Here is a 27,442-nt window from a genome sequence, read left to right on the forward strand (position 1 = left end):
GTTCATTACATGTCAAGTAAGTAACTCAGTATATGAAAATTATAAGGAGATTGTCTTAAGACCTCCAAGAGCAATCTCTCTGTGTCTACAAAGGTAAAAAAGGGACACAAATAATTGCAACTTTGCTTTTGTGATACTTCCTCTTCCACCCTTCTTTTCATCCCAGTCAAATCCCTGAAAAGGTTTAAGCATTCTGGAATCATCAATTCTTTCTCTTGGGAAATAACCAACATTACCATCCATATTTTACAGACAGAAACACTGAAGACACAGAAAAGTGCCAGAGAAGTTCATTTCTTTGCATTACAAACATTAACTGAGCCTAATATGTGCCTGGAATTTTGCTGGGCCACTGGACGTAAGAATGGTAAAATGGTAAACTGACAAATGTGGTCTATATCCCACATATTCTGGTGGGGCACAGTGTTACAATACTGTGTGAAAAATGCAATTTACCAGGGAATGCATAAAAGGGACATGACCCAGTCTTGCCTAGAGAGGTAAAGGAAGACTATTTGGGAACTTGAAGCTACATTAAGGAACTTAGACTTTCTAAATAGAATTGGGGAATTGTTATAGGATGTAAGCAGGGGAATGACTTTTTTAGAGAGCATGCTAGGGGGCGCCTGGGTGGCTTGGTCAGTTGGGCAACTGACTATTGATTTTGGCTCAGGACATGATCTTGGGGTCTTGCGACTGAGACTTGCTTTGGGCTCTGAGCTGAGCAGGGAGTCTGCTTGAGGATTCTCTCTCTCTTCCTCTTCCTCTGCCCCTAACCCCACTCATGCCATGTCTCTCTAAAATAAATGAATGAATCGTAAGAAAAAAAAAAAAAACAAAAAAATATCATCTGGTGGAAAGATAAAGAATGCATTGAATGGAGCAGGCTAATGCCATGATCCAACTGGGAGAAATGGCTGGTCTAACTTAGGGTAGTGCTGCATGGTCAGAGAAAAGTACATCTAGGGGATATTTGTTTACAGGTTGGTATTGATTTAGTAGTCCTACTAACTGTAAGGGATAAGAGGGGAAAAGCCAAAGGTGTTGCTCAGGTGTTACAAAGTACCATTTCTGACATCACTAAGGAAATAGGGTGGATGATGATGCCAATCCCTGAGACAGGGAGCAGGTCAAGGCAGTAGAGTCTGGGCCTTTTTTTTTTTTTTTTTTTTTTTTTTTAAGAATGGTTAAGTTTCTAATTTAAAAAACAAAACAAGCTGCGCCTCCACCTCTTTCAGAGGGCAAAATAAAATAAAAATAAAATAAAATAAAAATAAAAATAAAATAAAATAAAATAAATAAATAAAATAAAATAAATAAAATAATAAATAAAATAAAATAAATAAATAAATAAATAAAATAAAATAAAATAAATAAATAAATAAAATAATAAATAAAATAAAATAAAATACAAAACGATTGGACCTCTCCCTATCATAAGCCTAACTGAAGGTTTGGCGTCTCCCCTTACTTCCCTCTGGAGCCAGAGGTACCCCTTCCACTTCCTCACCTCTATCTGCCGATAGTCGCAGATGGCCTTTACAGAAATGGTACTCTTCAGCACGTGGTCAGGACTGCGTGGCTTGAGTTGAACAATGGTTTTTGATCTCCCAACAAGACTGGCAACGGAACTCTTGGACTGTATAAGCTGCTCCTTTTCATCCTAAGAAGTGAAAAGAAACACAAAGAAACATTAATGCTGCCACTCAGGGTGACCGAGCCAACAAAGAAAACTGAGTGCTCCACTCCCTCAGAGAATGTCATTTCTCAATTAAGTAGGGATCCATGGTGGAGCCATCTTAGAAATACAAAGATAAAAAAGAAACAAGGAGAGGATATTTCTGTTTTCTACCAAGTGCTTTTGTGCTTTTGTACTCATATTGCTCAGCTTTCTCCCTGTGCCCTTTTCAATGAATCATGAAGCCACATGCAAAAAATAATAAAAACATAAAACGAAAAAGAACTGCCAACTGCCAAATACAAATAAACACAGCTAACATGGGATTTCCCCAAATAAGGTTCAGAAAGCGTGGAAGTTTAAGAATAATAACAACATTGCTGTTGCTATTATTATTATTCAGTTTCTTACTGGTAGAAGCCAGTTCTTGCCTTCTGCTTAGGAGAAGCCAGAATTGTGCTCTTTAAGAAATTTTTAAATAATTATACCTCCCAAGCTCCACTATTAAATTTCACTTTCTTAAATTGAGTCAAACTTTGTAGAGAAAGATCTTAGCTCTTCCACCAACAATTTATAAACTGGTGCTGTTGGTGAAGACATCATGACAAATGTAGGATTTACATTTTAGTGTCTTGCTGTGCCACAGTTACGTAAATTTGACTAGTTTGAAAGAAGTATCATGCAAAATTCAAGCTCTCAAGTCTCTGCAAACCCCATTATCTTAAAAACTAATAACTTCTTGTCCACAAAATTGGTAGCAATCTACTACCAATTGTGTTAGAGAGTAAAAGGTAACTTTCATGTATCACCAGGATGTGTCAAGCCCATTTTGAGGTATAAAGTCCTTAGAAGAGGGCTTTCTTAGGATGGAAGTAGATGTGATGAGAGTAAAGAGTTAATAATGTTAAGAAATGCCATTAAAGAATTAAGAATATGCAAGTAAAGAAAAAGAAATGCTTAAATAAACTACCTGTGCCTGTCCCCGGGAGCATGATTGGAAGAAATACAACTTTAACTTATTAGTTAAGAAAGAGGAATGGAATATATCAGGGAGACAGCCACACTGTTCCATATTTGAGAGCTGGTCTACCCATTTCCGTTTCCTTGCAATAAAGATGTAAATTTCTGTCTAACCCACAGCCAAACATCTCAAGTTCCAGAGACCAAGTGCTCAGCGTGGTAAAAGTTCTGAAAAGAACCAGAAGCCATGACAGATGCTCCCGAACCTGACGGACAAGCTGAGGAAAAGCTGAGGAGCAGACCCAGGTGACTTCATGCCCAGATGACGCCGCCAACCCGATGCCCCTGACCTGGAGAGGAGGGAACAGAGCAGCGACCCTCGAGAAGAGAAGATATGACAACAATTGCAGAGGAGTTACCCTAAGACAGGAAGGTACTCTGTGGAAGGGAGGAGATAATAGCCAAGGATTATTATATTCCTCCTTCATATTTGAAGTACCTCCAAGAGAGACATTCTAGAGACAACATCTAAAACGTCAGGTTTTTATCCTTCATTCCAAGTTAATTAAATTAACAGATTATTTGCCCAGGTGAAACACTGAATGTGAACCCATTCACAGGTTAATAACATCTGAAAATGTAAAAACAAATCAATAAATAATCAACTAATGTTCACAAATACTCAAGTCTCATTTATGAAAAAAATGACATTTTGGGTTTTTCTGGTTCTCTTATCATTTTCTACTGAAGTGAGAGCCCCCTGCTTCTCATATAGAAAAAATAATTTCCCTATTACATACTATTCTATCTTAATTTGGGATGTAGCTGGAGCCTTGTCTTGCCAACTCTGTGTAATATACATTCAATACATGTAAACTATCCTGCTCTGATTTTATTACTGGCACTCTTGAAAGAATAATTCACTGGAGAAAATGAATATAAAATTGATTGGATTAAACACTGGATGCCAACATTTTTTTAAGTTCATATAGCTACATTAACTGGACAAATATTGCATTATATCTAAACAAGATATTAATGTCACCCTTAGTTAAATTGATATTCTAATATCTCATTTTACCAAAATGACCAACGAGGAAAAATTTGGCTCAGGTCTAATTCACTGGTTTGGTTTGGTTTTAATTCATTTTGCATGAGAGAGTAAAAAAGATTTTGATGTCACCTAATCCCCTTCAACTCCATATTTTCATGCTCTACACCACATCTTTTATCCCAACTATTGAATTAAAATAAGAACAATGCAAAGAAAGTATGCTGAGCACTAACTGGCTCAAGGGGAGAGGACTAGGCCATTACTGCAACAGCATACCCAAAGGAATCTAATTAGCAACTTCTTTAAGGAAAGAAAAGAAGAAAAAGAAAAAAGAGCAAAATTGGGGTTAAACTCTATTTGAATGTGAGCCAAACTGTATAGTATTGACCCATTGCCCCAGAGCTTTCAAGGATATAAACAGCAGCAGCTGGGATGGTTTACTCTGTTTCTCAGAGGTAATCACCCCGCTGAGGCAACACCCACCATGGAGTCCTGGAGCAGGTCCTCAAGGCGAGATAAGCTGGTGTTGTGGTCACAGGAATATTTTCGTTTGATGGAGTCTTGGAGGTTCCTCAAGAATGACTCCAGGTCCCGCGCATCACTGAAGAACTGTGGGGATAGGAGGGGTACCTCATGCTCAACTCATCACAGCACATGGATGTTAACCGATTGAGCAATCGTCTTGTGCTGAACTGAGAACTGATTACTCTCCTGGATTAGTGATACGTCATTAGAAGGTCCACAGGAGTAGAAATGGGGCTGAAAATGCCACATCCGGGAAATATCCGTGATGACACCCACAGACCTTAAGGCACTCTCTAGGAAAGTCAGTCAGCTTCCCCTCCTCAGAAACACTTCAAGTGATGACACCTGGCTATGAGGTAAATGTCATGAAGAGCTTAGAGGCTGAAGGGTCAAGTGTTCCAATCCACTGACAAGGTTACAAAATGATCAGAAAGATTATTTAATGTAGGGCAAACCCAAACAGAGGTTAACAGCTTCTTTCCTTCTGCCACCCTCCTTGTTGAAAACAAGGACTATATTCTCGACATTGTGATAGACTGAAGAAAAATGGTCCTGATATTTTACAGCTTCTCCCATCAAGAGAGAGGGTCTTCTTCTCCCTTTGAACCTGGCTTTGAGCACATGTCTTGCTTTGGCCAAAGACACATTAATAAATGTGACAGCAGAAAAATGGGCTTATGCACCAGGTCTTGCTCTCTCTGGCCACGTGTGGAACACAGCTACTCTGTGAAGAAACCTAGGACAGCCTATTAGATGCTAGAGACTTGTATACAGACTTGTACCCCACCACCCAACCCAACTGTCTGACACGGAAGTGATGCTATTTGTGACCAGCCAGCCCCCAGCCTGCCTGCCAGCTGCCTGCAGCCCTCCAGAAGCTGGTGAGAAAATCATCTTTTCTCATTTCAGCTGGCCTAACCCAAATTACCAACTCACAGAATCAAAAGCTAACTCAAGGACTGCTGCTTTGAACAGCTGTGCTTTAGGGTGGTGGCTCACACAGTATAGGTTAACTGATACAGACTTGTTTTTCAGCCCACCTCTTCCATGCACAGGCTCTCGTGCACGCACACACAGATACATACCTGAATGGAAAGGGTCTTCCTTCACCCTCTCTGATAATCACGCACTCATCATGCACACAATGTGCACACAGACACAAAGTCCACATACCTGAAAGTAAGCAGTATTCTCTTTCACATGCTGCTCGACACACAAGCACAGCTGCTTCATCCACTGCAGCTGGGACTGGGCGGCAGCGCTGTAAGCCTGCAGCAGCCAAGCACACACACAGAAGGGCAGGGCTTAACAACATATATGTGTGCAATGCTCTCTTCTAAGCACACCTCTGCCAACGACAGGCCAACAGAAGATACACGGGGATCCCCGATGGGCACCTGCTGAGCACTGGCCATCAGAAAGAGGCTTGCCTTTCATCCAATGCAGTTACATAGAAAAAAGGCCTCTTCCACGCTCAGTTCCAACTACAACTAACCCTCGAACAATGGAGGGGTTAGGGGTGCCGAATCCCTGTACCGCTGGAAATCCACACATGACTCGACTCCCCAGAAACTTAACTACTAATAGTCTGTCTGGAAGCCTTACCTAGAACATAAACAGTCCATAAGCACCTATTTTGTGTGTTATATATCATATACTGTATATATTTGCTAGAAAGTAAGCTACAGCAAAGACAATGTTACTAAAAAAACCATTAAGAGAAAATACATTTACAGTACTATACAGAATTTATTTTTTTTTTAAATCCGCATATAAGTGGGCCCAGACAGTTCAAACCCAGGTTGTTCAAGAGTCAGCTGTAAATGATCAGCAAAACCTGGACTATATAAATCTCTCCCAGATTCCTCTACTCTCTCTCTACTCTGGGCAAAGGCACCACACCAGGATCTGCCTGGATGCTTATTTGAAAAAATATGGTTCATAGGAGTCAATAGCTCTTCTAGTATCTTATCATATTCTCTTTTGTCTGTACTCTTTTGCGGGCTGGGATGAAGAGAGAGGATCCAAGACGAATGATCACTGACACTTCCTCCTCCAGGTGTTTCAGCAGAACAAAGTCTCAGATTTAATGCCTCTCTAATGACAACCTCTGAGCACTTGACCCCCACACATTCTCAAGTCACATACCTCCACAGTCTGCTTGGCTGGGTGGTTCTCAAGTGACAGCAGCTCTGCTGTATCTTGTAGAGACCGAAACACATCCTGTTTCTCCTCCAGCTGCATTGTCAACTCCTGAAAATTGAATTCCATTATATGCAATAAATGCTATTAAAGGGGGAGGAGCAAGAAAGAAAAGGCTGTGTTCCTTGCCTGACTTTAAAGGAGCCTACAACATGGGGTTGGTGCCAAAATCAGAGGAGTAAACAGCACATGCCAGAGGGTTTCAGAGAAGAGCAAAAACGCTAGAATTACTAGAGAATGATTCACAAAGGATATGGGACCTAGGCCAGACCTAAGGAAGCAGGGGAACATTGGATGAGCACTGAAGGCAGAGGAAGGAGGTGACTTGGCAGGAGCAGCTGGTTCATGTCCCCGTTGGCCTAACACAGTACCTGACATACCCCAAGATCCCAATCACTGACTGGCCGGCTTTGCTCAGACTGTTTCATTAGCCTGCAGTGCCCTCCACTGACTATACATGATGTTAACAGTATGGGACCCTATTTAGAGGCTTGCTCTTCTATGAAGCTGGGTACTGATCCCTGCTGTCAGATCCGATCCCTTCTTCCTACGCACTTTCTTTTTATCTTTACCATAGCCTACTTCCCATTCTCAGACAGACTGTTTTCTGTCTTCTAGCATCTATTCCTTCTCCTTTACTACAGAAGAATCATATTACCATTCTCCAACCAGGAGAAGTTTATATTTTCTAAACCCTAATGGAATTAAAAAGTATCTAAAGTAAGTGTTAATTAAAAAAAAAAAGCTGGGCAGCCCCAGTAGCTCAGCGGTTTAGCGCCACGTTCAGTCCAGGGTGTGATCCTGGAATCCTGGATCGAATCCCATATCGAGCTCCCTGCATGGAGCCTGCTTCTCCCTCTGCCTGTGTCTCTGCCTCTCTCTCTCTCTTCTCTCTCTCTCTCTGTGTCTCTCATGAATAAATAAATACATCTTAAAAAAAAAAGCTGCTTATTTGCATAAAATTTATAAAATCCTTAAAAAGCCGCACTTAGCAACAAAATGACCCTACCTATATTCACTGAAAAAAAAAGAATAAAAAGTATTATACCATTGTCCAATACCGAATTTTCTTTCCCGTTCTACAAATGAAGAATTCTGACCAAAAAATTATTAAATGGATTTAAGAGAATTCAGAATTTGTGAGAAGCCAAGAGTATACCTCAGTTATACAATTTCTAAGATCCAAACTAAGTGCTTTGCCTTTATTAGTTAGTCAATCTTTTACACAATCCTTTGAAGTAGTACTACTATCCCATTTTACAGAGAGGTCCACCGAGATTAAATAACTTGCTAAGGGTCAAAAAGCCAGTTAAGCAGAGGAGTAAGAGTTTGAACCTAGGTCTCTTTCACTGCAAAGCCTATCATCTTAAACACAAAGCTATTCTGAAATGATTCAACTTGCAGATTGATATTCTTTGTCCAAGACGCTGCCTTTTTAAAAAATTTATTTAAGAGCAAGGGTGTGTGTGTGTGTGTGTGAGAGAGAGAGAGTGAGAGAGAGAGAGAGAAGGAGCAGGGGGAGGGGAGAGGGAGAAACAGACTCCCACTAAGCAGAGGGACCCTGGGATCATGACCTAAGCCAAAGGCAGACACTTAAACTGACTGAGGCACCCAGGTGCTCCAAGACACTTCCTTTCTAAATGCAGTCTACGTAAATTCATTCCAGGGCTCAGGTTCCCATCTCTCCATGTATTCTTCTCACATGCAGATCCATTTAAATAGGGAGGTGCCTATTTCTACCTAAGCAGAATGCAAATCCAGAAATCCAAGTTCTCAATAGACTAGCCTCTCTATCTCCTTCTGCTATTACATAAATATGACAGGTCTGTTGTGCTAGACTTACAGAGAAATAATTTCTCTTGGCTGAGATGTTGGGATTGTTGTCACTCCAATCATATGCTAGTTCCTCCTCCTCCTTCTCATTCAACCAGATCAACTCAGCTGTAGCTCTGGAGACAAATTTATGCAGGCTCTGGAGGTGCCTCATCCGGAAGCTAGAAGTTTCCTAGACAAAGCAAGGATTACAAAGTTAGATTCCCAGGATTTCCCATGTAAAAGACAGCACATGTGGCATCAAAGCAAAGAATAACCCAAGAAATAAATTTGGCCTTGATTTTTCATCACTGGGTGTGCCTACCTGAACTCAAATTTAGTACAAGTTTGGTACAGGACTCCCAGAGCCCTGGTCAATCCTAGCAAGAAGTTAGAACTCATCAGGCTTTTGTGGGGCTCCCTGAATAAAGGATGATCCTAGACCTGTCCTACCCTGGACAATCTCAAAAGACAGGAACAAAGAAGACATAGAAGAGGAGTCTCCTTCCTACTAATCTCGAACTTTTAGTTTTGGTGTCTCAAGACACATACAGCCACTCCTGGGTAAAACATGGAAACTAGGGCAGTTTCTACTTAATTAAACCATTCTGGGGCAGTAGTTTCTGATCCACTAAGAAAACAGAAAATGCCGTAATACATATGAACAATTACAAAGTAAGTGGTATAACCTAATAACAGAAAACCAAAACAGGGCTGAACCATATAAACTTTCTGAATTAGTGAAGACAGTTGTTTGGAAAGAACTGTATTGTCCATGAAGAAAATAAAAGAGCCAAAACTCACCTTCAGTTTACAATATTGTGTCTCCAGCTTTCCAAGAGTTTCGACATAACTGGTATGAAAATTTTGGGACATTTTTCCCTGATAAGAAAGGAATGAAATAGATACATTAGAGAAAAAGTAAGCGAACTATATGTACAATATGGTTTCAACTATGTCTGCACACAGATAAGAACTGGTTAGTTGAGATAACAAATCTCTGGGTCAGGTTTTAAAGCCTGGGGCAGCACTGGGTGAGGGACAATTCAGTGGGGTGAATACAGCTGACTGATCTGATACTTCCAGTAACTCTGGGAGGTTTCTAGCAAAACTTATGCCTAATGATACCCAAACTACTCGATTGCTTTTTTGAAGAGGAAAGTTAAAATTACAAATGGGGAAGACAGAATGAGGGAGGGAGAGACTGAAGAAGTTTCCCTGTATCAGCTCTCCCTTGCAGGCAGGAGGTGAAGTGGAAAGAGCAGAAAGTTTTAGGGGAGAGGGCCTGTGTTTGGAAACTGCACCCACTACATACTGATTTTGACTTTAGCTTTCTATATCACTATTCTTTTTTTAGTAAAAAGAGGTTAATAAAAATACCTTGCTCATAAGGGTATTTCAAAGAGCAAAAGAGACATTTCATGTGGAAAGGGAATTTGTTTGTAAAGTGCTGCTCATGTTATCATTCTTTTCCAGAGCCCCCTACTTGCCTTTTATTTTTTTTTTTTAAGTAGGCTCCATGCCCAGCATGGAACCCAAAACAGGGCTTGAACTTACAACCCTGAGATCAAGACCTGAGCTGAAATCAAGAGTTGGATGCTGAACTGACTGAGCCACCCAGATGCCCGCAGAACCCACTTCTCCTCGGAAATAGCTGCACCATGCACACTATTCCATTACCCGCCCTGCCCCACTGCACCTTCTCATAATGGATTCAGAATAGCACGTACCTCATACAGCCTGGCCTCTTTGACACTTGAGCCCAGTTCTTCCACACTAGTGTGGATGTGCTGCTGTGTTTCCAGCTGTAACTCCACACTAGGCAGGTCATTGCCCCATTCTGCTCGTTCTAGTTTCATCTGGAAAAGGAAAAATATGTACATAATTGACTGAATTGGCAAACACGGAAAAATTTCAGAATTGATGTTGGGCAAGGGGGTTGAAGGTAGAAGACTGGGCAAAAGGAGACCTAAGCCACCTCCATCATGGCCTCTCATAGGAAAACATGCCATTGTCACCCCCAAGGGGCTGGAGACTAGACCCCACCAGCTACTGCAGCAAGGGCAGCCTTCTGTTGGTGCATTTTGGGATACATTCCTGAATTTACCAACCAGAAAGGTGTTTCCACAGGCTGAAGATTAACTTTATAGTTTAGGCATTTTCCTTTATGGAGCCCCTTCATTTCACAATCAGAATGGATATAAGAAGTATCTGAAAATGTTAAACTTCATTCATGGCATCAACTATTGATCAATGGTAGATAATTTACAAATAGCTTCTCTTGGATGTTTTTATTTATTGGTACATGGGGAAGAATTTATTTTTTTTTCATGGGGAAGAATTTAATAGAAAACAAAAGGATGGGGCACCTGGGTGGCTCAGTCTATTAAGTGTCTGACTTTAGCTCAGGTCATAATCTTGGGGTCCTAGGACCAAGCCCCACATTGGGCTCTACTCAGTGGGGAGTCTGCTTCTCCCTCTCCCTCTGCTTCTCTCCTGCTCATGCTCTCTCTCAAATAAATAAATAAAATCTTAAAAAGAGAAAACAAAAGGATTAGAAGGATAAGGACAATATCAAATTGAACCACTAACCTAGAAAACATGCAAACAGTACCCCTAAGATTTGTGAAACACAGCAACCCTGCTTAAACTGAAGAGGTAAGACCAACAACAAAGAGTCAAGAATAAGCTCCTCTGCCAATGAGGAAATTTCTGAAAAGATGACTAAGATTTACAGACTACACTCTCTCCCATGAGCTCCACCCACTTTGAGCATGGTTAGCTAAAGGGAATGGATTCCCATAGAACTTCAAATCAGAAAAGCCTATGCTATTGGGTGTGGGATTTCTGAGGATTTGAGCTGACCCCACCCGTTTAACATTTGTGAAGGGGGCTTGAGTCAACAATTAAGAGTTTACACAAGGAGCACAGAGCAACCTAGCACCCTTAGGACAAGTTGCCGGATCCAGTAAAACCTGAATACCGGTGCAGCCACTCTGGAAAACTGTGTGGAAGTTCCTCAAAGAGTTAAAAATAGACGTGCCCTACGACCCAGCAATTGCACTGTTGGGGATTTACCCCAAAGATACAGATGCAATGAAACGCAGGGACACCTGCACCCCGATGTTTATAGCAGCAATGGCCACAATAGCCAAGCTGTGGAAGGAGCCTCGGTGTCCATCGAAAGATGAGTGGATAAAAAAGATGTGGTTTATGTATACAATGGAATATTACTCAGCTATTAGAAATGACAAATACCCACCATTTGCTTCAACGTGGATGGAACTGGAGGGTATTATGCTGAGTGAAGTAAGTCAATCGGAGAAGGACAAACATTATATGTACTCATTCATTTGGGGAATATAAATAACAGTGAAAGGGAATATAAGGGAAGGGAGAAGAAATGTGTGGGAAATATCAGAAAGGGAGACAGAACGTAAAGACTGCTAACTCTGGGAAATGAACTAAGGGTGGTAGAAGGGGAGGAGGGCGGGGGGTGGGAGTGAATGGGTGACGGGTACTGGGGGTTATTCTGTATGTTGGTAAATTGAACACCAATAAAAAATAAATTAAAAAAAAAAAAACCTGAATACACTGCTTAAGTACTTGGAACATACACCCACCTGCATTTCTTCTACCCAAGACAGTAGTTCATACACAAATCGAAGATTGCCTTCATCTTCAGAGGAGGAGATAGACACAAGTTCAGCCCGAGTCATGGGCTTTCGGAACCAGGAGGTAGAGGAAGAATGGGTTCCCTTGGTCAAGGGTTCTGCCTTAAGATGAGTAGTGGTTAAAGTAGAGGGTGGAGCCAATTCAAGTGAAGTGAAATGGCCCTTTCGATACAAGTTTGTGCACTCTAGACGCAAGGTGACCAGCTCATCCTGCAGGCGCATAACCCTGAAATGTAAGAAGAGAAAAAAGGACGAGATTTAAATCTGTAACCTACTTTTCTTTTTTTAAGTGGGCTCCATGTCCAACGTGGGGCTTGAACTCACAACCCTAAGATCAAAGGTCACAGGCTCCACCGACTGGGCCAACCCAAACCCCTGTAATGCACTTTTTAAGATAAAATATTCCTTATCCATTTGATAAGGATGAGGTAAAAATAAAAATGAGATCATATCAGGAAAAAGTGTTTTGAAAAAGAAGAAGTGTTATATGAACATAAGGAGGTATTAGTATCTTCATCGTTCATGAGGCAAATGCCAAATTGCAGTATTAATTGGAAGGAGGCAAACTAGTTTCTGTTTATTAACTTTTGGATAGTATAATAGAATGAACAATGGATAAGGGGTCAAAAGATGTGAGTCTAAGTCTCGGCTCTGTACCAATTACATGACTTAGATGATCCTCTTCCCCTTTATGGGGCTTGGTATTCTTCTCTATACAATAATGCATTGGCTCACCAGCAGCTCTAACCCAGATGTGGTACTGTATCCCTGCAGGTCACTCTGAAATATGTGTGGGTATTATAAGGTACTACAATGATTAGGAATTCCTATAGTACTACAGGTACTACAGAGTCTGCAGTAAGGGGAAGTTGTCCTCCACCATGAGAACTTGCCTGCACCAAATACCCCTAGTAACCCCACCAAGATGCTGACCTCCGACCCAGATTACAAGATTCAGAGCCTGACTCTCCATCTGTGAGCCTCAGTAGTAAGCAAGCCCTCTGTCTGAATCCCATGTTCCTCACCTAAAAGCCAGCTCTTCTAGCTGGTAGTAATTCTCATCCCGTAGGATCTGGAGGTCCACCTGCAGCTGCCTGATGAGACCTTCACATTCCTGAATGTACATGATGACATCTGACTCGCACTGAACCGGCTGTCCTGATTCCAGGTGAGCAGCGTCCTGAGAGAGAGAGAGAAAGGGAGTAATGGAAGTGGGAGAAAGCCAGTGGCCCCACCCACAAGGACTCAAGGAGCTACGGGGGGTCACTGCACATCCAGAAGTGATGAAGTGACACAGCTGGATTTCCCAATCAGTAATCTGGACCATGAGAGCAGAGAGTGAGAAGGGGAGAACATGTGACACGAGCAGAGACAGCACTCACAGCCTGCAGTGTATTCTTAGCTAGTGTCAGCTTCTCTTCACAGTTCAAAGCACCATTCTGGATTTTGTTTGCAATCTGTAGCAGCAATTCCAGCCTACAATAAGACAAACATCATAGTCACATGCCAGGCTCAAAGTGGGAAGGTAGCATCAGGTCACCTTCAGGCCCTGGGCCCACCTCTCCACAGCTGGGCGAAGCGACTTCTCTCGCTCCAACATCTCAATGATGAGCTTTCCCCACTCTTCCTCCACGTCATTTGGGTGGTAACCTTGAGGCAGTTTAATTCGGCCAAATTCAATCCACACCTTAAAAAAACCCAGAGACACTGATTTAGTCCAAAAACACAGACCCTCAGGCCCAGTTTTACACGTTCTCACTACCTCACTTCTAGCTTCTTCATCCCGCCACCTGCAGTTACTTCCATTGTCCAATAAGAGGAACCTGAATATTTAGCAGTAGCTCACCTTGAGGTGAGAGAAACCACCTCCAAAATATAGGGACTACTGCGTGTTCTAAATCTTTCCATTTCTTCTATGTTTTCCATAAATCCTCCTGTCCTCTCAATAACCCCCTTCTAGAAAGGCCCAATGCCCAAATCAACAGCTTCAAATTCTCTAGGAATCAAAATGTGGATGGAAGAGTCTTTCCATCTTAGTGAAAGAACTACTTCCTTTTGAAAAACAGAAAGCTCATTCACAAAACTCATATTTCTGAAAAAAACGCATGCCATTTTTCAAAAGCCTGCTTTAAAAATACAGGTGGTTGATACTGCCTGCCCCTTTACCACAAATTTTCAAGACGAGACCAAAAGTGAGGCTTGTTTGTCACCCTGAGACTATTGTTATCATTCCAGGTTGGGAAGAGGATGCAGGCAGTCTGACAAAGAAATAACAATAAGGCAAACCAGGCACACCCTAAGAATCAGCAAAGGATAAGCTTCCTTACCTCTAATAATTTATATAATTCCTCAATTCTTCCTTTTTCTCTCTCCTTGGCCAGAATTTCTGTTTCTTTGAAGTGTATATATTGGTTATAAAGTGCCTAAAAAATTAACATTTGGTAAATGAATAGATGGATATAAGCAACCTGACCCACCTTTTATGCCACCTCACTCAGGAGCCAGCAGCAAAAGCTCTGAGACTTAATCCCAGGAATGAATTTTATAAAAAACAATTTAAGTCCATGACCTTACCTTTAGTTCAACAGGGTTCTGGGGGAAAGATTTATCAGACATCAGTAATGTATGCTGTTTGATCCAAGGAATAAGGGAGTCCACTCGGCTTTGGTATTCTTGCCACCTGGAGTCTACTTCCTATTGCCAAAAGGTAGATATCATACACCTTCTGATTAGCAGTATACAAAACAAGCACAGAAGACAGCAGCTTAGGCTACCCCCAACCACATAAAACCCCCTTCTTCTAATTGCCTACACAGCTGCTCAGCTTAATGCTTTTAGTCCAGTTTCAGGGCTCCTCAAGGGCTCTCAAGATGGGATTCAATTTTCTGGCACTAGAATAGTCTATGCTGGATGCTATAAAATTAGGAGCATCTAGACTCATTTCTGGGGACCAAAGACAATGACCATGTATAAAGATGTTGTGGATTCAATTTGCTATGTATAAAAGTGCTCTGCATACAGTGAGTGTTTGAAAAATAAGGTCTAATTAATACTTCCACCCAAACATATCAAAGTCAGAAGGCATTTTGGGAAAGTGTTCATTTACCGTAGCACTGATCCCCTCTCCACCCTCAGGGACTTTAGGGAAGGCATCATAAATTGAAGACACATAAGTGATCACAGACTTTTCATCTGGAGATGGCACATCCACATCTGAGAGAAACAGGGTGAGAAATCTCTTAGTCAGAACAGAGGAAGCTGCCAGGAGAAAGACAATGAATATAAGCCAAACATACTCAACTCTGGCCAGGTCTCACCTTCTGCATCCAGTAAGCGGGTGACCCCCAGTCTTTCTGCCACTTCAAAAGCCTGCTCCAAATTCTCACGGTTACTTTGGATTTGTACCCTCTCCATATCCACCAGATCAGGTCTGTAAAAGTCCACCAAGGCAAATGAAAGGCCACCATCTACACATTACATATGCGTTCACACAAAGTAAACCTCTCAGAAGCACCCAGAACTGGACTATACTGATTGTGTTAGACAGAAAGCAAGAGGTTTAGAAAAGCACTAACTCCATTTTTAATTACATGCCAGGAACTCAGTGCTCGCTCACTCTAAACACAGACAGCAAGTAGACTGGATTTCACTGGAATCATAACCTAGTAGAAAGTGAAAATTGGGATGTGTTTATGACCACTAAGAGTGCAAGCATTTTTATTTTTGTCATCATAATTCCTATCTTCCTCACTCCTCTCACTCTAGCCACCTGCTGTTCCTCATCCACTACAAGTAAGCCCCACTTCAGGCCCTCTGCACTTGCTGTTTCCTCCCAGTGAAGTACTCTGACCCTAGAAGGCCTGCATGGCTTGTTCCTTTACAGCTCTGCTCCAATACCCTAGTCAAAGAGTCAATCTCCAGCTACCCTGTCCAAAATATAACAAACCCCATCACTTTCTACTCCTCCATTGTACTCCCCGTCATATAACACCATGTATTTATGTGTTTGTTGCCTAACAAACAAATAAGCTCTGGGAAAGCAAGAGCTTTCCAGTAAACAAAAGCTATTTTGTTTACTGTTATTTGTACCCAGTGCTAGAACAGTAGAGGTTCAATATATATTCATTTTTTATTTTTTAAATATTCATTCATTCATTCATTCATGAGAGACACAGAGAGAGACAGAAAGAGGCAAAGACACAGGCAGAGGGAGAAGCAGGCTCCATGCAGGGAGCCCGACATGGGACTCGATCCCAGGTCTCCAGGATCATACCCTGGGCCAAAGGCAGCTCTAAACCGCTGAGCCACCTGGGCTGCCTTATATATTCCTTTTCTAAATGAGTAACATGAACCAGAGTCTTGATTCTTGGTTGAGGGGAAAAACAGCATTATAACTCATTTCAAGCAAGGTGAGAAGCCCCTCTAGGAACAGTGAACTTCTACTGCATTTACCTGTATCGGTGAATAAGTGCATTGAACATCTTCCCATCACTCCAGCAAGAGGAAAAGTTGGTACATTTGATCCCTGTGTAGCCAGCTGTCACCTTCTGGGTCCACAAGAGCAGCTTCTCCTTGGCTGACATGTCCCCTGACTCTCCACTAATGTAGATGTCAGAGATCTGTCAACAAATCGGACACAGAGCACTTTAGTATAAATAAGATGAAGCCTTCGGGCCTTCTCTTCTTCATACACATGGCTCTTGGGAGATCCAAGGTTGGCAGAGCTTGAGATGACAACTGCAACACACATTCATTCTCTTTGGTTGTCAAAGGGATGCAAGTTAAAACCCCAAAAGAGGTCATTTTTCACCTATCAAGAACAGGGAGAGTTTTTTGTAATGACACTGTTCAGTACTGGAGAGAACACCCAACCCCAATTCTCACACACCACACAGGTGAGGGAGAGTCCACACGACAGAACTCCTCCAGATGGCAGTTTTTGAATCAAAAGTCTTAAAATACACATACACAATAGGAAACCATCAGAGATACACACACAAAAAAGTTTATACCAGAATGCTTATCAAAATATGATAAACATTACAGTAAAAACTGTAGAGCTTCAACTCTAATAAAGGATTGATTGGTTACAAATTAAGAGCACGTACACATGGTAGATGTCTTTGTAGGAGTTAAAAAAGTATTTTACCTTTTATATATCTGTCCCAATATTAAGGATACGGGAAAATGATCACCATATTTCATGAAAAGAAAAAGAATACAAAATAATATACAATGATAGTGGTTTGTATAAAAGATATACTGACTACCTAAGTATATAGTCATATGTATATAAATACACATACATATGCAGAGGGCATGTGGTAAATGCACATGTGTACATGAGAGTAAATAAGGGTAAGTACAAGAGAGAAAGACACGAAACCAGTCATCACAGGTATCTCTAAATGGTAGCATTAGAGGTGATGTTTATATTTTCCAATTTTTTTTATATGTGTGCATTTTTACAAGAAAAAAACTTTATTTTATGAAACTGCCAAATCTAGCAAAGGAACTACTTTAGAGAGAAGATTCTGTGGTACAGAAGGAAATCCATGCCTTTGGTTCCATGCAGACCCGGGCTTAAATGTCAACTTCATCAACTTCACCAACTGTAAGCTCATAACACCTCAGTCATAACATCTATAAAGTGGGAATAATACCTGAGACAAGGTTTTAGGACTGTCTCGGGATTGCTGTGATAACCAACAAGATTATATAGTAAAGACCTAGTCCAAACACAGGGCTATGTGTGCTCTTCCTTGCATGGATGATGGCTCTTCCTTCAACTCTTACTCCCACATAATATTAAATGTTATCTTTAATTATTGGCTTTTATTTCATACATTTTATCTTATCTCCCCTAGACTATAGGTTTCCTGAGGAGCCAGTACCACATCTTCATAGTCAGAACTATCTAAAATTCCAGGCAGCCCCTATGAGGAAGAGTTCCTCAACATGGTGTGTTCAAGCAGAAGTGGGGATATTGTAGAAGAAACAACCTCTAACTCTGAGACTCAGCGATCACAGTGCTTCCATATATCACCCACACACCTAGTATTGTGCTGGTCATATGCTGGATATTTACATGCTTAATATAATCACTTAGTTTAAAAATAAAACAATAAACAAATGTAAAAAAATAAGATAAACGAACATATTTTGGGGTAAGGCCCACCTAGAACTCTGCAAACTTACTTATTAGTAAATTCAAAACAGTGTGTAGTATAACCAAACAAGTTTGAACTAACATCAACAATGGTTGTCTCTCCTGGAGTGGGACTATGGATAATTTTCTTTTTACCTTTCTTCAGACTTTAAATAATGAACATATTTTACTTTTATAATGAGAGCTACAAAATAACCTTTCTCAATAAGACAGAGTAACTAATAACTAAGCCTTTGAGTCAGAGAGACATGCATTTGAGAGGAGGTACTTAGCAGGAATGTAACCTCAGGCAAATTACTTAAGCTTTTTGCACCCTATCTTCCCCATATTTTTTTTCCATATTTTTTTTTAAAGATTTTATTTATTTATTCATGAGAGACACACACACAGAGAGAGAGAGAGAGAGAGAGAGAGAGAGAGAGAGAGAGGCAGAGACATAGGCAGAGGGGGAAGCAAGTTCCATGCAGGAAGCCCGATGTGGGACTCGATCCCGGGTCTCTAGGATTACGCCCTGGGCTGAAGGAGGCACTAAACCGCTGAGCCATTCAGGCTGTCTCTATCTTCCCCATATTTAAAATAGAAAATAACTTTCTCATAGTGTCATTATAAGGATGAAATAAAGTGATATAGGTAATATGCCTAGGGTATGTGCATTTCTTTCCCATCATAAGAAAACAGCATGCCCAGCACAATTTTGGGGCCAGGTGTTTTGGGCAGGGAAGGCGCAGGCATGTTAGTAGAACACCTGTCTCTCAGCTATCTCCATCAGGTGTGGCACTGTGAAAGGAGTAGCCTCCCTGGTGATCAGTACAAGGGGGCAATCAACAATAGGTCACTTCCCAGTCTTTGAATGTTAAATTTATAAACTCAAGTCCTAGTAGATAAGATTAAATATCAGGTGAAGATATTCTAAATTCAGAAAAACACAGGGCCAGGAACTTTAATACTCTATTAGGAAAGCTGAAGACAACTAAATATCACTAAGGTGTCTGAAGAAAGACTAAGGGAACAAGAGTATGGGTAGTCTGCATGGAGTCTAGAAAGGGGAAATCAATGCATGATGCCGCCAAGACTGTAATGGCAAAATGGTGGTCTAACTAGTAGATTCCAGGACTCTCATCCCCTTGATAAGTGCATTTCTACAGGAGAAATCAGGCTGCCAAACTTTGATGATTCCAGTTAGTGAGATCACCCTACAAACCTATCCATTCTACCCACCGTGTCTTTGCTCTGAATCCATGTTCACCTAACAACCTTTAGATTAGTATTTGCTCACGATACAGATATCTTAAAGCAACAAGATACACTGAGTGGTCTAATACTGTACCACTTGGCAGTTACAACTCATATTATAAATTAATTAATTTATATCAGTTAATCTCTAGCAAGTATGATCACTGTAAGTCAATCCCCTAAAACCCAGTCAACTCCAAGTATGCTTAAAAAGGAATGTACATAGTTGCAAAATGGAGGGCCCAAAACAATGGATCATGGTACCCAAGCCATCATCCTGTGACTCCAATGAAAACAGTCCCTCCCTACTACCAATTCTATTGCTTCTCCTTAACAACACTTTGAGATGCTTATTTCAGTGGCTATATACCACCCACCACTGACAGATCCTAGCACTTCCACTGCAGCCATTTCACATACATATTAAAGCAAAACACGGTCAGGAACAGGATATGCTGAAGTGAAAAGGAATAGAATTTGAATAAACAAGAAAAAATTTGAGTATCTGGGTTCTTTATTCAAAAAAATTACATTTGATTAATTAGTATTGTATGTCCAATACAACTACAGTCAATCTTGGATGGCATCCTATCTGCCAATCATAGTATCTTGTATATTGCACCAAAAATAGTTCAATGAACAGCTTTACTTCATTTTTTTTTTTTTTTTTTTAAAGATTTTATTTATTTATTCATGATAGTCACAGAGAGAGAGAGAGGCAGAGACACAGGCAGAGGGAGAAGCAGGCTCCATGCACCGGGAGCCCGACGTGGGATTCGATCCCGGGTCTCCAGGATCGTGCCCTGGGCCAAAGGCAGGCGCCAAACCGCTGCGCCACCCAGGGATCCCAACAGCTTTACTTCAGATTCCCTACACAGCGATAATGAGACAGGGAAATGTCTGGATCCCTCAGGGAAAGGAAAAATACTCTATTTGGATTAGGGCCCTTCCTAGACTGTGAACTGGATGAGAAAAATGGGATTATCATCACAACCATCTCAGTAATTAAATTGGGCTTTTGTCCATCTCTTCATGGAATGTTCCCACATGGAGTGCACAGTGCTGTCCTTGGGGCTAAACAGAAGCTTTAACTTAATCTCCCAAATGCAGAATCCTGGCTTCAGCGTCAAGGAGCTTTCTCCCTTATCTGGGTTTTATTTTATTTTATTTTATTTTATTTTATCATTTTATTTTATTTTTTTATTACTTACTTACTTACTTACTTTATGTATGTATGTATGTATGTATGTATGTATGTATTTATCTGAGAAAGAGTGAGCAAGCCCAAGCAAGCCAGGGAAGGGAGAGGCAGAGAGAAACTTTAACAGACTCTCCACCTGGGTGTGTAGCCTGACAGGGGGCTTGATCCCACAACCTTGAGATCATGACCTGAGCTGAAACCAAGAGTCAGACACCCAAATGACTGTACCATCCATGCAACCCATCTCATCTGAATGTTTAAGAAGAAGCCATCTGGAGAGGACAGCCTCAACACCATCCCAGAGACTATGCATGTCTACCTGAATTGTCTTTCAACCCACATTTCCCAAACCTTGATTAATTCCTTCTCTGAGGTATATCTAGAAACTTAGTGTGTTCCTAATAATTCAATAAGTATTTATTGAACAACATCATCTGTGCTTAACAGTATTCCAGATACCACGGAGAAGAACAAAGTCAAACACCATTTGTTCATTCTGTTACTTCTTTGACAACCACTATATTCTAGGAACTGTGGTTAAGTTCTTGGTATTTCAAAATAAAAAGGTCAAACACTGGGGCTCCTGGCTGGCTCACTCATTAGAGCATGGGACTCCTGATCTCAAGATTGTGAGTTTGAGCCCCATGTCAGGGGTAGAGATTACTTTAAGAAAATAAAATCTTAAAAAAAAAAAAAAAGTCTAACACCAATTATTTATTCTGTTGTTCCTTGACAACCACTATATTCTTTCTAGAAGCTATGTTTAAGTTCTTGGTTTCTCAAGATAAAAAGCACAACCTCAGGCCTCAAGCCCAAGCAATTTAGCAGTATGCCTCACAGAGGAGAGGGGTGAATGATGGGACAGAGGTAAGCAAGCAATCCAGACTAGCAAGGCCAAGGAACCTCTCTGGGATGACATTTATGCTCAGTTTCAAGATATAAATAGAAGTTATCCAGGTGAAAAGAGGGAAATAAAAAAAATAGACATGCTTGTCTTCAAAGAATTTAGGTGATGGCCACCCTATCTGGCTAAAATAAGACTATCCCAAATATAAGGCCTTTCCCAATTTTCCCAAATGATAATAGATGGATGGGAGAGAGGAACGGAGAAAGGGAAGCTCTCTGGTCCTCTTGAATATATAAACTTTTAGAAGGTTATTTATGTATATATACATATTTAAAATTAAGCAGTGTATCTAATGCATTAATTTAGAATTAATGTCACTTGCTGTGATGAACACAGGTGTTATATGAAGCGTTGAATTACTGTATGATACACCCAAAACTAATATTATATTGTATGATAACTAACTGGAATTTAAATAAAATTTTTTAAAATTCAAATTAATGTATTTTCTACTTTTACATTTCATAAAACCATGTTATTCAAACTCTTTACATGCATCTTTGGCATCAATGTTTTTTCATCAATAAAGCTACTTAAAAAAAATAAACTACTTTTTGAGTGAATAGTCTAGAAAACATTGTCTTTATTTCTTATTAAGATTTCTGAGACACAATGGTACCTTTCTGGATCCATGTTGCTACTGGAAATTTTATCCCCAGTCACAGGAATACAGTTGTATAACACTGGATTAGGGTTTTTTTCCCCATTCATTCATCCTATTGGTATTTATTTATGATTTCTATAATATGAACACTTGCTGTGTGTGTTTTTATAAGTGATGTGAATTATTTTTTTAAACTTCTAATGTGATTAAGACTTATACACAATACATTCAACGCTTCAAATTAGGATGCTTATATTCTCAGAAACAATATAACTAAAACTGTCTTAGGTTTCTTTGTCTCTCTTTTTTGTTTAACCAATTATGTGGGTTGATCTCTATAAAAGTTGATATCGACTGAACTAGCCAGATGGTGACACAAATTCATTCATCATTTTTCATGAACTGACTGTAATTTCACTGGGAGCCCAATAACAAGAAAAACTTTATAAAAGGTCAAATACAAAGGGGATCCCTCTTTTCTTGTATGTACCATATGTGGTAGGTTATGCTGAAGGCCCCAAAAAAGCAACCATAATACTATTTACTAATAGTGATATCCAGCAGAGGATCTCAGCAGAATGAAAAGTTAGTATGGGTTAGAGTGATTAAAAAAAAAAAAAAGTATGATTTAAACTTATCCTTAAAGGATATAGAATAGACAAAGAGAAAGAAGGTAAGAATTATAGGTAGAAAGTAGATGTAAACAAAGACTAGAAGTTGAAATAAGTTGAAACTGGAATAGACAATTGAGGGGTTGATCCATTAAGATAGGTAGGTTCAAGAGGAAAATTGACACAGGAGAGAAGATTAGATAGATTATAGAGGGTTGGAAGATTAGGCTGTGAAGTTTGGACCTTGTAAGTTTAGATAAGTCTCAGAGAATGGGACTAGAAGTAGTGAGCAAATAGTTGATTCTCATGTCCTGAAGTTTCTAGATGAACTCATGCCATGACAGAGAGGGCATCGGACTGAAAACTTCCACCTGAGGAGCAGGTGAGGGCCCGGTGCAGTCGTTCACAACATGCTTGGCTAGTTAGAGGGCTCTAACGACAGCTGCGTTTATTACCAACATCTGAGTTAGGTAATGGTCAAGGGGTGTTCCTTTCAGCATTCAAATTCAGAGTCTTGGAGGGCTTTTGAAGGAAATCTTAGGTCATAAAATATCGGGATCCTTCAATTCTACTAAATATTGGTATGCTGCTCTCCGAATATCAGTTCTATTTTATACCTCCACACACAGGGTGCAAAGAGATTTTCCATCACTCTATACCCTCATCTGCACTTGGGATTTTCAGACTTTATTTTCTAATGGGAATAAATTGCTAACTGGTTTTGATATTCACATCTTTGATTACTAGAGAGAAAGACCTGAATATGAGGCAACTGGGCTGCCTTTTGTGTGAATTTCTTATTCCTGGGTTTTCCCCTTATTTTTCTATGAGGGTGTTTACCTTTTTCTTATTTGGTAGGGACTTTTTATTTTTTATTTTTTTTAATTTTTATTTATTTATGATAGTCAGAGAGAGAGAGAGAGAGAGAGAGAGAGGCAGAGACATAGGCAGAGGGAGAAGCAGGCTCCATACACCGGGAGCCCGACGTGGGACTCGATCCGGGGTCTCCAGGATCGTACCCTGGGCCAAAGGCAGGCGCCAAACCGCTGCGCCACCCAGGGATCCCTGGTAGGGACTTTTTAAATAATACTAATAACTAGCATTGTTTGAGCTAATACATAAAATTCTCACAACTCTACAAAGTATATTCTACTCTTATCCTCAATTTACAAATAAGGAAACTGTATCACAGAGAAGTTAAGTAACTTGCCCCAAGGTCACTGCTAGCAAGTATTAGAGATGGAATTCAAACTGCCAATCTGGCTCCACACTCTTAACCGCCTTACTTGTACAGTATTACATCCTTTTTCAGAATACGTATTATACAATAATTACCACTATTTTTCTTAACTTTCCATTTGAAATGGAAAATTTCAAATGCATGCAAAAAGAAACTAAATACTGTATTGAACTCCTAGGTACTCATCACCCAGTTTCAGCCATTTCAACTCAAGGCTAATCTTGTTTCATCTACCCTCTTCCCACTTCACCCTCCCCTATTATTATGAAGCAAACCCACACCCATGGCATTTCTTCCATAAACACTTCAGTAAGCATCTCTGAAACATGACTGTTTTTTCCCTTAAAAAAAGATTTTATTTTTAAGTACTCTCTATTCCCAATATGGGGCTCAAACTTGGAACCCCAAGATCAAGAGTCATTCACTCTATCAATTGAGTCAGTGAGGCACCCCAATAAGAAAGGTGCTTTTTCTTTTTCTTTTTTTTATTTTTTAAGTAATCTCTATACCCAACATGAGACTTGAACTTACAACCCTGAGATAGGGAGTCACATGCTCTACTAACTGAGCCAACCAGGCGTCCCTAAATCAGGAGGACTCTTTTTAACATAACCATACCACCATGTTATATCTAAAATTCATGATGATTCTTTAGTAATAATTTTTGAAAAAGAAGGAAGTCCTTTCTTATACAAAACACTTGACTTTAACTGTTACATTCTTCTAATAGGATGATCTGGTTAATTTTGCTTTCTTCTTGCAATACAAAGCCAATATTAGTAAAATAACTCCCTGTAATTAAAGAGGAGAAATGGGAAAGGGATACTTGTAAACTAAAAAGGCTGAGCCCAGAAACTAATATACCAACCAATTTCCCTCTCATCACTTCTAGCCTCCAGTGTTATCTTACTATTCATTGTAGGGACTCTAAAGTTTTGTGGCAAGGACACTGGTATACAGCCAGATTCTTCATTTGACAGAACCCGCCAACAGTGTGGACAGGAGACTGGCATGGGAGCCAAGACAGGGAGGGGGGAAGGGATTTTCAGTAATTTTCCTTGTTCCAGTAAGCCAGGCATCATGTATATCGATGGCAGCTGGGGGTAGGGAGTCCTCCTGAGAGAAGGTCTGTGCCTGACACTCCCGCTCAGCTCCAAATCCTAGGCCACTTAGCATTCTGAAAAACATTTTTTGTTAGCTGGTCCCTGTCATCCTATTTCTGCATTAACTATTTCCTGACAAGGGAAGGATCAACTATCACAGGTGAATAGGAAAGGAGACCTTTTGTCTTCACTTATCTAATACCCACACTCAGCAAGAATCAGAATCAGTTCCCATTCATTTCTCTCTATCCCAAAAAGAAACGGAACCCATGGCGAAGTTCATCCAGCCACAGCCTGGTCCCATGGCCATCAATATGCCCTGGGTGGATCAACAGGAAAGACGATGCAGCCTGAGTTATGCCAAGGACAGACCCTTTCCCGAGGAGGGTTACTACTCTGACATATTTAAAACAAAACAAGCACAAAAAAGCAAACCAAGAAAATCAACTCCGTGGAACTGCCAACTGTCTCCTCTTTAGGAAGGAGCTGGAGTATGACCAGCAGCTGCTCTTCTGACCCCTGTGTCCTCCCTGGGCTCTCACACTCTCCTGTCTGATGTTCTCTTGCCTGGAGTCTCCACCCACATCTTACAGAAGGCCTGTGGCGTCAGGACATACCACCTCTGTCTCCCTGGCCACTGCTGTCCTCAAGGCCTGGGAACAGCCTGCTGCTAAGGGAGCAGCTCCCTTAAGACAGTTCCTGTGAGAGCCAGTGAGGATTTCATGCCTCCTGGCCTAAAGGACTTGCATTCTGAAGGGACTTCACACTTAATCTTGAGAAGTTAGTCCTTATCTGTGATACAAGATGATCAATCTGTGTTCCTGCTTAACACGACGGACATGGACCCTCGGAGATGTATCAGTCATCTGAGCAGACGCTCTGTCACTGAGGTTTTCAGCCTGGGCTGTAACTGAGTGGTCCGGCTATGTCTGCTCTGAAAGGGTAAAAGGGATGGGATGCCCAGAAAACACCACACACCAATTTAACTCACAAACTGAACAGCCAAAGAATCACCCTGCTGCCAATACTGCTGAACTACAGATCATGGTCCAATATGTTTCTCCCACCAATCTTTTCCTTGAGACTCTGCCCAGGGTTATTCAGATCTTTCCCTTCTCAGAGTGGAGACCCCAGACTAAAACTGCCTGGTCCCCTATGGTCTGTTACCTAGAATTGATTTCCACTAGGAGTTCCTTCAAATTTTACACTCCAAACTTTCTAAAAATCTTACACTTACTTAAAAGCATGTTTCCGAAAACATTATGGTGCCTCCGAACTTCAACTTTCATGCCAAAGGTACCAAAAGAGCAATCAGCTCAGCAAAACTGCTCTGTATCCATTCCACACACACAAAGGTAAGAGCTCAAATACTCGTACACTCCACCCTAGCAGCCTCCATTGCTTTCCTTCCTATCTTCTCTCTCTCCCTTCCTCCCTGCCCCCAACACACATTTTTATATGGAAAAGTCTACTGGTGGAGGCCTTGCCCAACCATATAATGAGTATTTTCAATGGCCACACTTCCCTCCAGCTGTTGAGAGTCTCTAAACTCTGTAATATCAAAGGGCACTGACATGAGCCTATCCATGGAGCAATTCATCCCCAAAGAGAACATTTTAAACACAGATCAAGCATAAGAGATTGTGTCTCTACTCAGCCTCATGCTGTTGGCTGGTAAGCAGGGCATCACTATGTAGGCTACATCCTGGCTTTGCAGACACCAGGGCAGCTGGCCACAGCCTTAGCAAGGAAATGCCCTCCTTCATCTCCCACCATTTGCTGCTGATCCTAAAGCTTTTATTTCTTCTGGGGCAGAAGCTGACATGCCAACAAAAGTTTTTCTTTTTTCTTTTTTTAAAGATTTTATTTATTTATTCATGAGAGACAGAGAGAGAGAGAGAGAGGCAGAAACACAGGCAGAGGGAGAAGCAGGCTCCATGCAGGAAGCCTGGCGTGGGACTCGATCCCGGGACTCCAGGATCATGCCCCAGGCTGAAGGCAGGCGCTAAACCGCTGAGCCATCCAGGGATCCCCAAGTTTTTCAATCATTGGTGAATTATAACTTCAGTCACCCACACAATCACATGCTTACATCCAGACCCTGTGCCACCCAGTGTCTTGCTGGGTCTTCTTCCCCTCTCAGTGAGTAGATCTCTTGAATGTCTACTTCCTCCTTGACCCTGAAAGCATTCACAGCACCCACCATCATCACCACAGCCACCTATGCCTCAATATATACCTCACAAACAAAAGTCCAACAAGAACACAAACTTTTTCTAGCCTTGAACCTTTAAACTACCCTAACTCCCCTCCCTGGAGCAATCTCCAGATAATTCTGTGCGCTTCTCCTCTAATGCTGGAGTTAGGAACCAAAGGAAGATTGCCCCTCTCCACCTGTATGAATATCGGATGGGTGTTGTCATTAGCAGCATCCCCACAGGAGCAGGATTAAATCAGCTCCTAGGAACA

The 27,442-nt window shown here is 41.0% G+C and overlaps 1 protein-coding gene across 1 annotated transcript in view; it reads right to left on the bottom strand.

Annotated features, from left to right (window-relative positions):
* Nucleotides 1–27,442, bottom strand: part of MACF1 (microtubule actin crosslinking factor 1) — a 233,078-nt gene that overhangs the window by 150,097 nt on the left and 55,539 nt on the right. The window contains 16 exon segments of the mRNA XM_049093947.1: nt 1,511–1,663; nt 4,176–4,301; nt 5,391–5,486; nt 6,366–6,470; nt 8,263–8,424; nt 9,036–9,113; nt 9,962–10,090; nt 11,855–12,131; nt 12,931–13,085; nt 13,288–13,381; nt 13,465–13,592; nt 14,233–14,328; nt 14,480–14,599; nt 15,012–15,118; nt 15,223–15,335; nt 16,358–16,524. Of these exon segments, the coding sequence (XP_048949904.1) occupies nt 1,511–1,663; nt 4,176–4,301; nt 5,391–5,486; nt 6,366–6,470; nt 8,263–8,424; nt 9,036–9,113; nt 9,962–10,090; nt 11,855–12,131; nt 12,931–13,085; nt 13,288–13,381; nt 13,465–13,592; nt 14,233–14,328; nt 14,480–14,599; nt 15,012–15,118; nt 15,223–15,335; nt 16,358–16,524 (2,106 nt within the window).

The sequence above is a fragment of the Canis lupus genome, chromosome 15 (assembly GCF_003254725.2).
Source record: "Canis lupus dingo isolate Sandy chromosome 15, ASM325472v2, whole genome shotgun sequence".
NCBI lineage: Eukaryota > Metazoa > Chordata > Mammalia > Carnivora > Canidae > Canis > Canis lupus.